The sequence below is a fragment of the Myxocyprinus asiaticus genome, chromosome 47, assembly GCF_019703515.2.
Source record: "Myxocyprinus asiaticus isolate MX2 ecotype Aquarium Trade chromosome 47, UBuf_Myxa_2, whole genome shotgun sequence".
Classification (NCBI taxonomy): domain Eukaryota; kingdom Metazoa; phylum Chordata; class Actinopteri; order Cypriniformes; family Catostomidae; genus Myxocyprinus; species Myxocyprinus asiaticus.
The window spans coordinates 3,923,160-3,939,855 of record NC_059390.1 but is presented as its reverse complement, the minus strand read 5'-3'; the positions used below and the strand labels follow the sequence as shown (position 1 = coordinate 3,939,855).

The window sequence follows — 16,696 nt, the reverse complement described above, 5'->3', positions numbered from 1 at the left end:
GACAGCAATGATCGGCTTATTTCGGGACTGTGATTCAGTTAGATAGTTGTGTATATAACTTTTTTTGTTAAATATCGATGTTGTTTTAAATGCCCAACCCTAATCTACATGCAACACAAAATCAGTTTAATGAGCAAAAATTATTTTTTGCTTAAATTGTTTATGACCTAACCCAGATAAAGGCAAATCATTTAAGGCTTTGGTTTATTAAAGGAATATTCCAGGGTCAATACAAGTTAAGCTCATCGACAGCGTTTGTGGCATAATGTTGAATACCACAAAAATTATTTTTGACTTCACCCTACTTTTTTTTATTTATTTTTTTTAAGTAAAAATTTAGACTACAGTGAGGCACTTACAATGGAAGTGAATGGGAGTAATATTTGAACATTAAAATACTCACTTTTTCAAAAGTTTAGCCATAAGACATAAACAATATGCATGTAAACATGATTTTAGTGTGATAAAATCACTTACTAACCTTTTCTGTGCAAAGTTATAGCCAATTTTTACCATGACGATGTAATGTCAACAAACCCTAAAATGACTGTAAAAATGAGGGATGGAATGATACCATTTTTTCCTCTTCCGATCCGATTCAGATACCTGAACTATCAGTATGGGCTGATACTGATCCCAATCCGATACTAGTGTTATTTTTTTCTTAATAAGTTTAGAACATCTATAATTCACTGTACTCTTTGTACTCTTTGTGTAAAGAAACAAAAACCTCTAACAATACATTATTTCATAATAAAATAGGAAAACAAAAAACAAATACACAAGAGCATGTGCAAAACTTTATTGTTAACTAGTCTGCAGGATGCAGTAGCAGATATAACAATAATTCCAGTGAAAGTCTTCAGTAGAAAAGAAGCCAGTTCCCTTTGCACATTTTAACTTGAGTCTGGGCTTGTAAATGGTTTCATATCTCTCTCACTCTCTCTCTCTCTCTGTGTTATTTATTTATTTTATGTTAGTTTTATTAGTATATCAATCCACTTTTCAATCAAACAGTAATTTTTGGAACCCAATTTGTTTTTATTGTAATTTTTAATAATAATAATAATAATTTTACCATACACCAGTGAAAATATCAGATGTAATTTCTTAAGGCTTTTATTTTGAAAGTACGAAGCTGAGTGCTCCAGGAAGTCTATGTATGAGTGTTTGTAGGCTAATTCACCATAGTGTAATACGCTTCTCATTCAACATCTGGTAAAATGCTTGTCCGGTGCCGTTCTCAATGCATTATATAGACGGACCTAACTATTGATCATCTACATCTGAGAAGGAGTTTGTGTTGAGCGACCACATACTGCGCTGAGCAGCGCATCACGAGCCTCTGCGCATGTTTATGTGTGTGTCGGCAGAGCAGCGCTCGTTCAGTAAAGCGTGGTGCCAGAAAATACTTAGCAGTGCATGCTGACTATATATTTCTTATTAACCCTTGTGCGACCTTAGGGACATTTTTGTTAATGCCAACAGCATACATTTTGCCAAAGGTGTGTGTTTTTGGGGGAATTTTGGTATTTCAACCTCAGTTCATATAATACACTGTGTACACAAAATAGTTACACTATACATATATTAATACGATCCCAGTGCCATTAAAGCATAAAATCATGAATTCTATGATATTATGCTTTCATTCCGGAGCCCTGGCTTCAAAATGTAAATGTTTAATATTTTCCACCAGATGGCCCCATTTTTCTTATGTTTAGCCTATGGAGCAAATACATGCTTTTTTCCAATTTTCTGTTTGCTGTATTACAGAGCATTGCAGGCCAATTGAATAAATGATGCAGATAAAATTGTGTGGGTGTGTTGGTATGGATGGCAGAGTGTGTTTTGTATGTGTGTGTGTAAAAAACAACAGTGGCATTATATAAACAAACTTGCATTTAAAGGTTTAAAATCCTGAAAAGCAATGAATATTTGGTAGTTATGATCAGGACTGATGTTGGTTAAAAAAACATGAACTCATTGAAAGTGGAAAATAATATTAATATATAATATTTTTTTGGCAGACATTTTTGCCCTCTAAGGACTTCTGAGTAACTTTTTTTTATTGGCACACAAGGGTGAAACACGGCTTTTTGCAATTCACAAAGCTTTTGGATGACTGTAAGAACCTTAATAAAATGCATGAGTTATATGGACTATTTTAATGGTGATTTGAAGATTATTTATGTCATTATTTGAGCTTAACAGTAACGTCAATGACCAACATGCGGTATCGGATTTGGATCGGCTCGGACTGATACCCGATCCGGGTGAAAACATCAGTATCGGATCGGTGCCATCCCTAGTAAAAATGTCGATTTAAACAACTTAACAGCTCAAATAATATCGAAGTTTAAACAGAAGAATTAATGTGTGCTTTTATAAAATTACAAGCTTCAAATTTCTGCCTTTAAACCCTCTAACAATTGGCCCCCACTTCTATTGTAGTGCCTTACTGTAACCTCAATTTTTGCTTTTTTCAAAGAGTCAAAATTATTTTTGTCGCAATCAACATTGTGCGACAAATGCTGTCGATTGAGCTTAACTTGTATTTCACCCAGAATATTCCTTTAAGCATAATTGGTAAGATTGTGCATGCAAACAATCTAATTCATGTCAATATGGATACCATAGCCTTTTATCAATCTCCTTATAACACATTATGGTAGTAAATGTATACCATATACTAAAACTATTCAACCAAAACCATCTTGAAATTGTTCAGTACTGTGGTAGCTGTTTCAGATCTCAACCTGCCGCAGCTGCGAGTGTTCTCTTATCACACCACAGAGAAAACAATATAGGAATGTCATGACAGGCCAGCTTGTTGAGGAGAGAAGATGTGCAGAGACTAGTAAAAACTACTGGGACTCTCAAAACCCAAACGCTAGAGCCCTGCTTCATCTCAGATTCCCTGCATAGAATGAAGCTGCGCTAATCTTTAACAAAGCCATGAACACAAAGGGAGTTAATAAACGTATAACCAATGATATGGTAGCACATACTAGCAGAATGCATGTTTATTTCTATAACTAGCACAAATATCTGATGTCTATCTTGTTAGAATTTTCATCCTCAAAACTATTGCACACTTATACAAATGTTTAGACATTTGAGACAAATTCCATAACTGTAGAGTCTACTTTTGCGGTCTTGCAAAGACATCCACACAAACTCCTGGCAACATGAGTTAAACAAAATAAACAAAACCTTTGTATTTTGCATCAAGGCACTAAATATAGCCATCATTCATGAGGGCTTAATTTTAAAAGCAGAGACTGTTTGACAATGTGTATTTGCTTAAAGAGGAATTAAAAGGGGGAGAGTCTGGCAGCGTAGAGTCCAATGACATCAAAAATGACTTGAACACAAGGGTAAAGGAGTGGCAGGGAGTATGAGTCGATATTTTCAAAATCAAATAGTCCTTGGGTTACTTCAACGCCTAGTTGACTAATCACGCCAGTTTCAGGCTCACCTCAAATGTCAGGCTCAAATGTGTTTCTCTGGACTTGGAAATGTATGCGTAAGATGGGTTCTTGCATTCAAAAACTGCTACACGGAGTGCAACATAACGGATTTTGAAAAGCAGTTTCAGAAAGTTGGATAAATATTAAATTGACAATGACATGTCTTGACATGCCATATAATATATTGGACCGACCGACAGATAGATAGATAGATAGATAGACAGACAGTTTTGCCATGACAAATAAATCTATTGACTTGCTAGCCAGGACAGCAGTCTGTGAGAATAAGCTGGTCTCCTGTTGTCACCTAGAGGAGGAAGGATAAGAGCTTGGTTCTATTGAGTCACACCGCAGGAAGATTAGAGCAGGAGAGAGAGAGGAAGAGAGATAAAACAGGTTGTACTGCAGACAGCAGATGCTGAGCTAAACGTCACCTGCTCTGCAGATCAACAAACCATGCAGCCTACACGGTCAAGGTGCATTTCAACAAAGAAATATATGTACGAAGAAAAAACTCACACAGCAGACGCTAGTGGCAAAATAAGCAAGCGGAGTACAAGAGATAACTCCAAGAGACATCGACATGGGTTTGTGAGATCTGAGAGTGATGTACTTTTGCCTAATGAGGATAGAAAGAGAACGATCTCCGCTGGAGTCTTAATAAATCTCATAGAAGGTTTGGCCTGGATGTGCAGCATCACTGGTGGGCTGACCCAGAAATTGACGCTTCATGGCCAAATTCAGAGAAGCACTGATGCATTCATTAAAGACCCCATGAAATCAAAACTGGCTTTTAGCCAATGCGTGCTAGCTTTGAAGCTAGTGTACAACTAAAAGTTGACTAAAACAATTTCAAGCAGATATTTGCCCTTTTTTTTTTCCTTGAAAACAGACAAAATATTGATCACTCATTTTGAACTACACTGATCTTTGTCCATTCAAATGTAGGGATAGGAATTTTAAGGAATGTAATGATTACGGTTCCAATTCCTTTTAATGATTCCGATTCCTTCACGGTTCCATTAATGATGCTTTTTGTACTTTTGAGGAAGAAATATTTGGAAGCACTGGTCACTGATTCAGGCTGTATATTCAAAAGAGCAAGCTCATTAGAGTCGTTCATTCGGGAACCACACTGGTCACACTGGTTTTTTATTCACCAAAAAGAACCAGCTCATAAGAGTAATTTGTTTGGGAATCGGACCACACTGGTCATGCTGTATTTTTTTGATTCACTAGAAAAAAACGTCTCATTAGACCCATTAGTTCTGGAATCAGACTACACTGGAAGAGCAGTAGATTCCAAAGAGTCAGCTCATTAGAGTCACTTGTTCGAGAAATGGAGTACACTGGCAGCACTGTAGATTCAGTAGAGGGGCAGCGCTGCCACTGAATCAGGAAACACTGTCCGAGTATAGGGCTGCTCTGGCCTTAAAATGAGGCCCGACCGATTTTAAGCCCAAACCGGACCCAAAGCCAAAATCAATACCACTCTTTATAATTTCTTCTCAAAATAATAGAATGTAAGCATTGTAGACAACATTCGTAACAGTTTGGTAACCGTGAACAAACACAGGCAGTAAACATAACACTGAACTTCAGAACATCAGATTTGTGACACAAGCACTAAAAACAAGTTAGATGCAGTGCAACGAATTAAACAAAAAACAGGTGTCTCGAGATGCATTTTCAGTACTTTTTTTCAATTGAAAGTGACTTGAAATTCTAAAAAAATATGGCAGTTCTGCATGAGACTGCCATATTCATAAAGGAAAACAATTGAAAAACAGCACAGACGAGCAAAAAACATTCAGTGTAAACAGCCCCTAACGGTACGTTCACTGGAGCGGAAGAAATTCGCTCAAAGCCGCTCACAAAGCCAGCTGCCACTTTGGGACATAGTACAGCGAGTGTGAATTGATGTTTTTAGTTCAAGAGCAATAATATAATCTTAAATATGCATGATTACAGTTGGAAAGATGGCAGCATCATGTCCGAATGCTCAAAGTATAAAAAGTGTTGATTTATTACAATTTTGCTTACCCAGCCACAGTACTGCAACAATGAATGCATGCAATTCATTTTTTTGTTTCTCATCTGAATAAACTTGAGCATTTCTCAACTTTTTGATGCTCACGGCCACTCTCAACACTTGCTCCGCACCGCTGTCAATCCCCTCCTGAGTGTGGCGCTCGGCTCCCATTGGAATGAATTGAAAACACCCGCTCAGCTCTGCTTACCACACTCCAGTGACTCGCCCAGTCACGCATGTCTACGAGTATCACCCTGTCTACACCGGGCATGTCCGCTGACACGACGACTTGAGGCTGTCTACACTGGACGTGATGATACGAATGTTCTAAACTATTTATTTGTGTTGTTGGCAGTAGTAGCGCCAGCACGGGCAGCACAAAATGGAAAGGGACACTGTTTACTGTTGGCATGACGCAACACGCCTCAACGGACACATCCAGTGTAGACAGCATCATTGATTATAATGGGTTCTATTGCTTTTGATAAAATGCACCACTTGCATCCAGTGTAGACAGGGTGTAAGAGCGTGTGCACAAAATAAGCAAGGTTGACCGATTTATTGTTTCAATAGTTAAAACCTAAACCCTACCCGAGCCCGAAGTCATATTTGAAAAACTGACCCGAACCCGGCCCGAAACCAGACCAGTTTTCGGGTCCCATAGGGGTTGGGTCAGGTTGCAGACCTCTATATCAGAGTTAAAACTATGTCAGAGTATTTTAGTACAATGTTCCATCCTCATCGGTGGAAAATAACAGTCATGAAAATCAAATGGTTCTGGTATTTTTTGAAAAATATGGAATATTAATATTCCAATAATTAAATATTCTGTTACCAACCCTATCAAAATGCTCTTTAAAATGAGGATTTCCCTCCCCCTAAGTTCATGTCTGTGACATAACTAAAGTGTATTGGCTACTTAAAAAAAGAAGGATGAGCCCTTCTATTAGGGCTGTCAATTGGGCAGAGAAACTAAAATTCAAATTTTTACCTTAAAAATTTTCTAAATTCGAATTAAATTTTAAAGTCAGCTGATTTTTTAAATTGACGTTATTTCCTTAGTCCACAAGAGGGCGCATTGAATACATAACCATACAGCACCGTGCTATATTATTGCAAAGAACATTCCTGGCAGTTAAAAAAACATTCCATTTTAAACTAAAGTGTATAAAATAAAAAATAAAAAAGTTTGTCAGCTCATATTCTCAAATTTTTTTAGATGCCATGTCAAGTTAAAAAGTACTTTAAAACGTGTCTCAAGACACCTGGATTCTGTTAAACTGTATTTAGTTGCACTTCATCTAGCCTTTTTTAGCGCAAAAATGCGATCGGTCTGAAGTCATCACCAGTTCTTGGCACAAATCCAAAATTCAAATGCGCAGTTTTAGCATTCGAATGAGCGTATTTTTCTTAAATTCGACAAATATTTGTATTTCAAAATTCAGTTTGACAGCCCTACCTTCTATCCACCTTTTTCCTGAATGCCGAAGTGCTCCACGATTCAACTGTTTTCAATTTCCGGTCTCCAGTGTTTCTTTCTTAGCGGGTAATGTAATTAAGGTATTACATTTGTAAAAATTGTCAAAAAAAAAAACATGCAGATTCTTCACAGAGTCGAGATGACCTGAGTGTGTAGATGACATGAAGTGATGGTCAGAAATAAGTTACATTGATGTCATTAATTATTCTGAGTTGTTATGACAGCCAACAATGGCACAAGTTGAGCCTGAAATTCATTTTTACATGAAGTAACACTTAAATGATTGTTGTTCTTCTCTGATTCGCTCATTTTGGCAGTTTTTACTTGCTGTCTTGAGACCAAAAATACAAAACAGGCAATTAGAATCATAATGGCACTGCCCAGTGGTTGCTCTGGAACTGTGGATATGTCCGTTTTCGATAGGAAATACGTCAACACAAGACAAAAAAAAAACAAAAAAAAACAAGGGGTCTCAACAAGTCTATCCTGACCTTCTCTAAGCGACTCTCCATGCATGAATCAAGTTGTGCACAGTGGTCAATGCCAGAAGACTTGGTGTCAGCAAAATCCCTCAAGAAAGCCATCCTTCATGTCTGCGGAGAGCGTCCGGCCACTGACTATGAATTAATGAGCTCTCCATCATCTCCCAAGCCATCTTCTACCCATTTATTTAGCTGCTCAATCACATAAATCATCTAAACCCAGTATTAAATGTCTAACAGCTGAATAACATGCCCCACTGGCATCTGAACCGAAGCTGTCACTTAGCTAAATGCTAAAACCCAAGGGTATTGTTCCAAACCTACCTAAAACCCAATTCAACATTCATCCATGATGTAAGTTACCACGCAAGTTGTGTTTCACTTTAGTTCTCTTTCAGGGTAAGTGGGTTTATTTGTGAGATGACAGCAGTCAAAAAGAGCGTATTATGAATCCTAAAGTAAAGTATGTTATTTCTTACTAGGAAACAGCATTTTGGTGTAGTCAAATACTCCACAGATAGTCAGACTCAGCACTATTTTTCAATTCTTAAAGCCAAAACGAAAGTGCCTTAATACAGATGCTTCAAGCTACACAAGGTCGATTTCGGCCGTGTTCACATGTATACATTTAGGTTTGAAAGTGCATTAATTTCACTACGTTTATTTTACTATGTTGGCTTTTCCCACCTTATGCCTCACTTTTCTATTACTTATGCGGTGAAATCCCACTCAAAATAATGAGACGTTTTTTGGAAAATGGCCATGTTGGGAAACTGTAAACGAAAATGGATGTGTGGACGTGGCCTCATGCTTTGTTGTTCCAAAACGTTGTTCCAAAATGTGTCAGACAACAATTCATAATGCAAATACATGTTGCATTCTCAACGCTGCTGCAGGGGGCGCTATAGCGGTCATTAGTGTGAACTGTCTGCTTTTACGGTGTGTTTTCACTTTTAAGCCATCTACTGTCATGGTGGAGCAAAAGTTGGGAAAGAATTTTGCTGAGTAGGTAAGATTAAGTCAATATATTTATAGCAACTTACCTGAATAATAACAAGAACAGTTTAATGACTTTATCACCCCTTAAGTGCTGAGGATTGTTACCACCACAGTAACACAACAATGCATGTTTGTATGTTCAACCACAGAGAGAGTGTGAGTGAGAGTGCGAGAGAGAAAGATAGGGAGGAAAGTGGGCCCTCACATAACTCAACAGTCATTGGAAGAATTAGGAAGCGTTTCATCACAGTGGCCCCACTCCACCCATCCATCGACCCACTTAACTGTCCTAAAACCGCTGAATCTCATGTTACCCTTGCAGTGGAAACCAGGAAACGCTCACACAACGATGGCGAGTTCAGTGTAAATATGCAAGGACCATTTGAGGAAATTCATTCAGCAGCATTTGAAGGACACTTAGCCAATGTGAAAACACCTGTACTGGAGTGTTTTTATTGGATACCTATCCATGCCTTCCTTTTGTTTGCGTTTCACACCCACACACCTACTATGTACAAAACAACACATTTTTGAAAATCAACTAGTGAAATCTGAATTAACTAGCTGAATTTCCATGATTTTTCCAACATGGTCTCATAGAATTACATCACTATTCCTACATTTTTGCTAAATTATTTTTACGTGGCTCGTTGTACGTAACACGGCAGTTTCCTGCTGAAATGAACACTAGAGGCGCTACAACAACAATAACTCTATTCCAGGGGGCCTGGGTAGCTCCGTGGTAAAATACGCTGGCTACCACCCCTGGAGTTCGCTAGTTCGCTAGTTCGAATCCCAGGGCGTGCTGAGTGACTCCAGCCAGGTCTCCTAAGCAACCAAATTGGCCCGGTTGCAAGGGAGGGTAGAGTCACATGGGGTAAACTCCTCGTGGTCGCTATAATGTGGTTCGTTCTCGGTGGGGCGCGTGATGAGTTGAGCGTGGTTGCCTTGGTGGATGGCATGAAGCCTCCACACGTGCTGTGTCTCCGTGGCAATGCGCTCAAGCCATGTGATAAGATGCGCGGGTTGACGGTCTCAGACGTGGTCTCAGACCACGCCTCAGTCCTCCACCACCCGGACTGAGGTGAATCACTATGCGACCACCAGGACTTAAGCACATTGGGAATTGGGCATTCCAAACTGGATGAAAAAGGGGAAAAAAAATAACTCTGTTCCCTTTCACAAAATCATGTGTAAAACAGCAGATTATCGCCCTGTTCCTCCTTTTTAACATTTGCGTTACATAACCAACTAGCTTGTTCGAGTGCAATCAAATAGCACGGTAGATCAACTGATAGAGCGTTGCACTTGTGATGCAAAGACCAGGGTATAACCGAGTCATGACATGAGAGGAGAAAGTGTCATAAAAACATCACAAAATGATGTGGTTGCTTTAGCAACTGTTTTTTTTTTCATCTCATATTCGCATTTTCTGACACTATTGTTTAGGTTTAAAGTTCAGGGTAGGGAGGTCGGTTTTGTTGATTTAAAATTCAACAGAGCATTAACCTTAAAGAGATAGTCCACACAAAAAATGATATCCCCGGTGTGTATGACTTTCTTCAGCAGAACACATTTAAAGAAAAATAGAAAAATATCTTAGCTCAGTAGGTCCTTAAAATGCAAACAGGTACAAAAACAGATCTAAACCAAAATCAACTAAGCTTCTGTACAGCGTTCCTCCATCTCAGCTGTAAACAGCACTGCTCTTCAGGGTGTGTTGTACGTGTGTCAGTTATCACGCGTCTCGCGTGCCATAGTGATTACGTCACATGGAAGTGATGATTTAGAGTTAAAAAGTACTTACTTATTGATCTTTTTCACACCAAAAGTGACCGTATCGCTTTAGAAGACATTTATTTAACCCCTGGAGTCGTATGGATTAAATGCATTCCTACTATTTGTTCTTTTTGAAGCTTCAAAAGTCGGACCACCATCCACTTGCATTTTAAGGATCGATAGAGCTAAGATATTTTTCATACACACCTAGAAAATCATGAGGGTGAGTAAATGAGAAAATTTTCATTTTTGGGTGAACTAACCCTTTAATGCCAACTATAAACTTCATCTGTTTGGGACAAAATTTAACTCTCTTTTAGCCCCACACAGTGGAAATCGTCACCTTGGAACTGCCGCAAAACATGGAAGGAGCCACGTAACATAAGTTTGCAAACATGTTGACACAGTCACCAAGATTTCTGACCTTTGCAACTTTGCGTCTAACACAACGCTCCATTTATTATCCACTCCAGTCAGAATTGCCCCAGAAAAAATTGTCCCAAAAAAATTGCATCTCTAAAAACAAGTACACTTAAATAACATAGGTAATAACAAAAGGTTATTCCATTCAGTCGCAATCTACTCAGAAGATGCACTCTCTGTCTAAGTGACCTCTGATGCTCTTTGGATGCATGACTTGAGTGTATTATTTCACTGCATTCCCCCTTAATATGCAACACAAGACATGAACAAGACGAGAGGAGGGGACTCAATCTCCGCCTCTTGACATGTTGTCCAATCTGAAGACTTTTATACAGTAGGCGGAAACTATTGACCAATATAAGCTGCTGCATGAGCTGTTTATTCTGCAGTGTTTCCAAGATGCTGTAACAGCTGCCAAGCAAAGCTAAAACGGAAAAGAGGTATTAGGCAAGCCATGCAACAAGCACAGCCTTTTAACTGCTGTGATGGCCAGCGCAACCTTTGATCTTTAACCTTTGACCTTTTCCCCACCTCAAAAGAATCTATGCTAAGCCCCGCCTCAACAATGTTACTGACCTTTAGGTATTAACAGCACAGCCATAGAAGAGGAATCTGTACGTATGGAGGGCAAGCTCAGTACGGTATTCCACAGAGGGAATGAGAGTGAGTGAGTGAGTGAGTGAAATTGTAATTTAACACCATGCCAGCTTCTTATGGCTATGTTCATGGTGAAAAACAAGTTAAAATACATTTCTGTGTACAATATTAAAAACCTATATAAGGTTTGTAAAATGTATTTTTGATAAAAATTCTAAAACTGATTCAGGGTTGATTTTGTTAAAAAAATCTCTTCAAAAGTGTTTGCTGTGTAAAATAATTTCCTAAAAGAAATAAAACCAGCACAATCGAATAAAACATGCTTCAGAGACAGTGGACTTTGGCATGAGGTGCATAATGGTGGATCTTCGTCTGATATTAAAAACGTATGTGCGAGTCTGAAATGTCCTATTCAGCAACGGGTGTAAATGATCTGGTCCCAGCGATTGCTCAGGTAAAATATCTGTCTTTTTCCCACTACAGGGTTGATTTCATGTAGTGTGTTTGTTGTGCATTGATCCCATTCAGTTTGCCATTTGTTGATGATGTAAGAGACTATGGTTGGTTTGAGGTCTGAAGGTGGTATGGAGTATTTTTTATGATCTGTCGAGAGTGCTTCTTTAGCAGCAAAGTCTGCTTGTTCATTTCCTGGGATTCCACAATGGCCAAGTACCTAACAAAGTATATTTTAAAATTCTGAGCCTCCAGAGCTGACTGTTTGATTCAAATCTTTATAAGAGGGGCCTGGGTAGCTCAGCGAGTACTGACGCTGACTACCACCCCAGGAGTTGCGAGTTTTAATCTAGGGTGTGCTGAGTGACTCCAGCCAGGTCTCCTATGCAACCAAATTGGCCCGGTTGCTATGGAGGGTACAGTCACATAGGTTAACCTCCTCGTGGTCACGATTAGTGGTTCTCGCTCTCAGTGGGGCGCGTGGTAAATTGTCCGTGGTTCGCAGAGAATAGCATGAGCCTCCACATGCGGAGTCTCCGCGGTGTCATGCACAGCGAGCCATGTGATAATATGCACGGATTGACGGTCTCAGAAGCGGAGGCAACTGAGACTTGTCCTCCACCACCCGTATTGAGGTGAGTAACCGCGCCACCACGAGGACCTACTAAGTAGTGGCAATTAAGCATTCCAAATTGGGAGAAAAGGGGATAAAACAAATTTATAAATCTTTATAAGAGCTGGATGGTCATTTTTTAGTGGTGTGAGAGCTTGAATACATGATTTTGAATCTGTTATTATTAAGAAATGCCTCTGTTGTGTGGTCTTAATGTAATCCAGAGCTAAGTTGATAGCATTGGCCTCTGCTGTAAAAATTTAGCTTTGACTGGGGATCCTTATTCCAGTTTTTTGGCAACTGATCGCAAAAGCAACCAACACATGATCAGAGGGTATGAGAAAAAAGGGAGAATTCAAGCAAAAGACGATGCACATAACCCAGTCCTTGGATTTGTCTGACACTGAGGTTGGCGTTAGGTCACTGGATGGTATCGCGAGATGGGCTGGCGTGTCCCAGGCATGTTAGTCTGAGTAAAACAGACAGTGATGCCTCAGTGGTGCTCCACGGGCCTTGGGTTACAGCTACTGAGGTCTACGACTGTCGTTCCTTAATCCAGAGAATGAAAGGGAGGCATAAAAGGGAGGCATTGCAGAAAGAGTTGCGCTGTCAGTGGAGCTATAGAGTAACATGATATTACTTGAAGAGATGCTATGTTCAACAACATCAGTTACAGTCATTCCTCAAATGTGAATTTTGAGAAACAGTGTTTTTTGTTGCTAAATATGGACTACAACTAAAGACCAAAGCATGCATGAGTTTAAAAAAAAACACTGAGTGCACATTTAACTGAATAAAACTGCACTTTTTCTAAGTGAAGTTGCTAAGATATCATCAATACCCTTGCTACACAGAATTCTGGCACTGACGACCGTCATCTGTGACCAAAACATTTGCTTGCTAGAACACTGATAATATGAAGTAAAAGTCATTATCTCACATCTAGGTGGTGGCTTGTGTATTTTTCTAGAACACAGCATGCAGACTTCCTGAAAAGCTCATTTTGACATTGTTCTGGCCTACACACCTTATATATCCTCCTTTTGGACTCTTTAAGAGATGTGCTAAATCTCTTAAATACAGAATTTTAAATAGCAGTGCCAGTTTGCTCACAGTCATACATCTACATTCATTACAGTTCAGCTCACTTGATACAACAGAATTCCTTAGTCACCAAAGAGGACAAAACAAGTGAGAAAACATGCTTTGCTGCAAGATCTCACATTCTTCTATCAAATGCAACTCAAAGCTTTCAGCTACAGATTCATACAAGTCATGGATTCAAGAACACAAATCTGCCCATTGAGATACTCACAGGATTCTCACATTTTTCACAAAAGAGATGGCAATAAATCAAACAAATTGCAAATGACTGAAATACTGCAATATTAATACTGTGTGGTGTCATTGTTAAAGGAATATTCCGGGTTCAAAAAGAGGTTCAGCTCAATCGACAGCATTTGTGGCATGTTTTTTACCACAAAAAATCTTTTCAACTCATCCCTCCTTTTCTTTAAAAAAGCAAAAATCGAGGTTCCAGTGAGGCACTTACAATGGAAGTGAATGGGGCCAATTTCTGGAGGGTTTAAAGGCAGAAATGTGAAGCTTATAATTTTATGAAGCACTTACATTCATTCTTCTGTTAAAACCCGTGTTTTGTGAGCGTTTTAGGGTTTACGCCATTACGTTGCCATAAATTGGCTTTAACTTTACACAGAAAAGGTTAGTAAGTGATTTTATCACACTGATATCATGTAACACGTCGCATATTGTTTAGGTTTGTGGCTATATCTTCGAAACAGTGAGTATTTTAACGTTTACGGATTGGCCCCATTCACGTCCATTGTAAGTGCCTCAACTGTAACCCAGATTTTTGCTTTTATTTATATAAAAAAAATAAATAAATAAATAAATAAAAACATTATGCCACAAATGCTGTCGATTGAGCTAAACTTGTATTGAACCCGGAATAACCTATTCCGTTAAACCACCAAAGACAATATGGTTCTCAGCCAATGCCAATCAGCTCAAAATGTCCACAAATTAGCTGACTAATTGGCCTGGTCAATGTATTAGTACATTACTACATTTTTAACACATTCCCTTATTCAAAAGAGAAAGCAAATGTGTTGTTCTACATAAGAATTGTCAAAAACTATGATCACAATCAACTTCCCTCCAACTAGCAACCAAAACTATTCACTCAAACTAACCAAAACTGTGAAAACATATATCAGCAGATGAAAACCACATGAAGGGCAGGGCAGATTTGCTCATCCAGACACTCCCACACAACGAAGTCAAACATGCAGTGGACTGGAGCTGTGCAAATAGGGGGTTAATATGATTCACTTGGAGGAAACCAACTAGAAGAGCCTGTTCAGCCAACAGAGCTTCAAATCACAGGGACCTGTCAAGCTCTCCGTCACCCTAACGGTAATTACTTTGTTTCACACAGGGGAGGAAAGAGCTTGAGTTGTGTATGCATTCAGCATGCCAGCAGAAGCATTTCTGGAAATGTAACAGCATGAGTGTGTGTGTGTGTGCGTGGCCACTGCTGCTGTCAAACAAGAAATATCCTCCTTGTACCGAAAGCCAACGTCAAACTCACTTGATGAAGCAACGGGCTCCTTCAAACGTATATCCTTCTTCCCAACCGGTTGGTAAATCTGAAAAGGAGGCATAAGGAAAATGAGTTTTGCATGCAAAAGCACCTTTCGAGACTGCTTATGGCAGGTGGCTGCAGTGGGCAGCACATCATGCCCGTGATCTGCAGTGTTGCCCACAAGTGCTGTTGTGTTCACATGCTTGCATCTTTGCACTGCAGATCAACATGTAAATCTGGACTACTCACCTCATTTCAATTCTTAAGGGTGGGAAAGGCATGGACATTGCTTTCATAACTCGAATAAAATCCTTAAATACATAAGATATTAAAGTTCAAGGATTGCAATGCTTATAAACCTAGTTATTAACCTAGTGTGGCTTATACACTGCATGACATGCATTAATGCATATTTCCTTGCCCGCTGTCAAACCTGAGAGTGCAGTTTAAATGACAGCTGTCAAAGCGACACAGAAATGGTCAAGCGACGCGTCTAAAATGCAACTTTGTGTCCTTGTATCCAGGTGTGCGGTACGCATGTAACGCAACGCAAACCCATTGACACTTCGTCCGTTGCGTTGCGTCACAGATGCGGTTCCGCGGCTGCACTGATTGCATTTCTTCGCGCATTTTCCATACAACGGTTTTCCAAATCATAAAAGCAGATAAATCCATTTTCACCTGGAGTTTTTCTGTGTCCCGTAATGACGGCTTCTCCCGTGACTGGATGGAGCCAGGCTGTGCTCTTTGCTTCTTCACTGTTGGGTGAGAGAAAAACAGGGGAGAAATGTGAAAAAAACACACGCGAAGAGAGCTATTCGAGTTGTAGGAAGCCCCAACTTTCCATCCCGCTGATATTTACTTGATAAAGAACACGCGTCCGTCCCGTGTCACGCCGTAACTCCATGAGGAAGGCAGGCAAGATAGCCAGTCCGCGTTCAGCTCCGCCGCCATGACTGAGCAGCAGCGCTCCAGCTGCGCGCCTCCGAACTGCTTGCGCGTACACGGTATTCCTTAGCAACGGTGTCCAAGGCGCAGGCGAGGCGGGAGAAGCGCGAGAGCCTCTGGAGGGCGGGCGCACGCTCTGGCAAGTGACGTTTTGTTATTTATTATTTTTATTTTTTTAATTATTATTATTATTTATTATTATTATTAAAATGACTACAGTCCACGTCCACATATTTTATTTCTGTTTTTTTCCGTTTTCATTGCTAGAATAACAAATTTAGTACATACTAGTACAGAAATGATGACGCATTGTAGCATAAAGCAAAACAAAATAAAACATACTTTATTTTTACCAAAGTCTTTAGAGCAAGTCAGTCCACTGTCGGCCATCTTTGAAACGCTTTCGGGAGGCTATTTCCAATCATGCCAGTGCAGCTCCTGTCTACTTGAATGGGGAAAGACCGCGATCTAAAAAACGGTTGGTCAAGATTACGATCAAAGAACATATTTCAAAACAGCAATACAATCTGATAATATTGAAATTATAAATTGTGCTTCTTTACCTCAGATTACGTTAAAACACGCAATTTTCCTGGCTTGTATAGCTAATGCGCATGCGCGTTCTCGAGATGATTGACATGCGATGTCTGTATCCAAAAGGTGATTGGCTCTTTTATCTGTAAGGCGGGACTTCCTTTCTACATCCGTTGACCGCTTCTTGGTTGAGCGTTCCAATTTCTCTCATTCATTTTAATAGAAGTGGCCCGTCTCTGCTAAACGCTCTCTGATTTTTACCTTATACCTTTTTTTTA

At 39.5% G+C, this 16,696-nt stretch overlaps 1 protein-coding gene across 17 annotated transcripts in view; it reads right to left on the bottom strand.

Annotated features, from left to right (window-relative positions):
* The window catches only part of LOC127436504 (pleckstrin homology domain-containing family A member 5-like), a 206,292-nt gene extending 190,363 nt beyond the window's left edge, over nucleotides 1-15,929 (bottom strand). For all 17 annotated transcript variants that reach the window (XM_051690708.1, XM_051690711.1, XM_051690716.1 and 14 more), the window contains exons 1-3: nucleotides 15,799-15,929; nucleotides 15,618-15,694; nucleotides 14,943-15,000 (exon numbers count right to left, since the gene is read on the bottom strand). In XM_051690708.1, the coding sequence (XP_051546668.1) occupies nucleotides 14,943-15,000; nucleotides 15,618-15,694; nucleotides 15,799-15,890 (227 nt within the window). In that variant the 5' untranslated portion in view covers nucleotides 15,891-15,929. The remainder of the gene's footprint in view (nucleotides 1-14,942; nucleotides 15,001-15,617; nucleotides 15,695-15,798) is intronic.
* Between the last annotated feature and the right edge of the window lie 767 nt (nucleotides 15,930-16,696).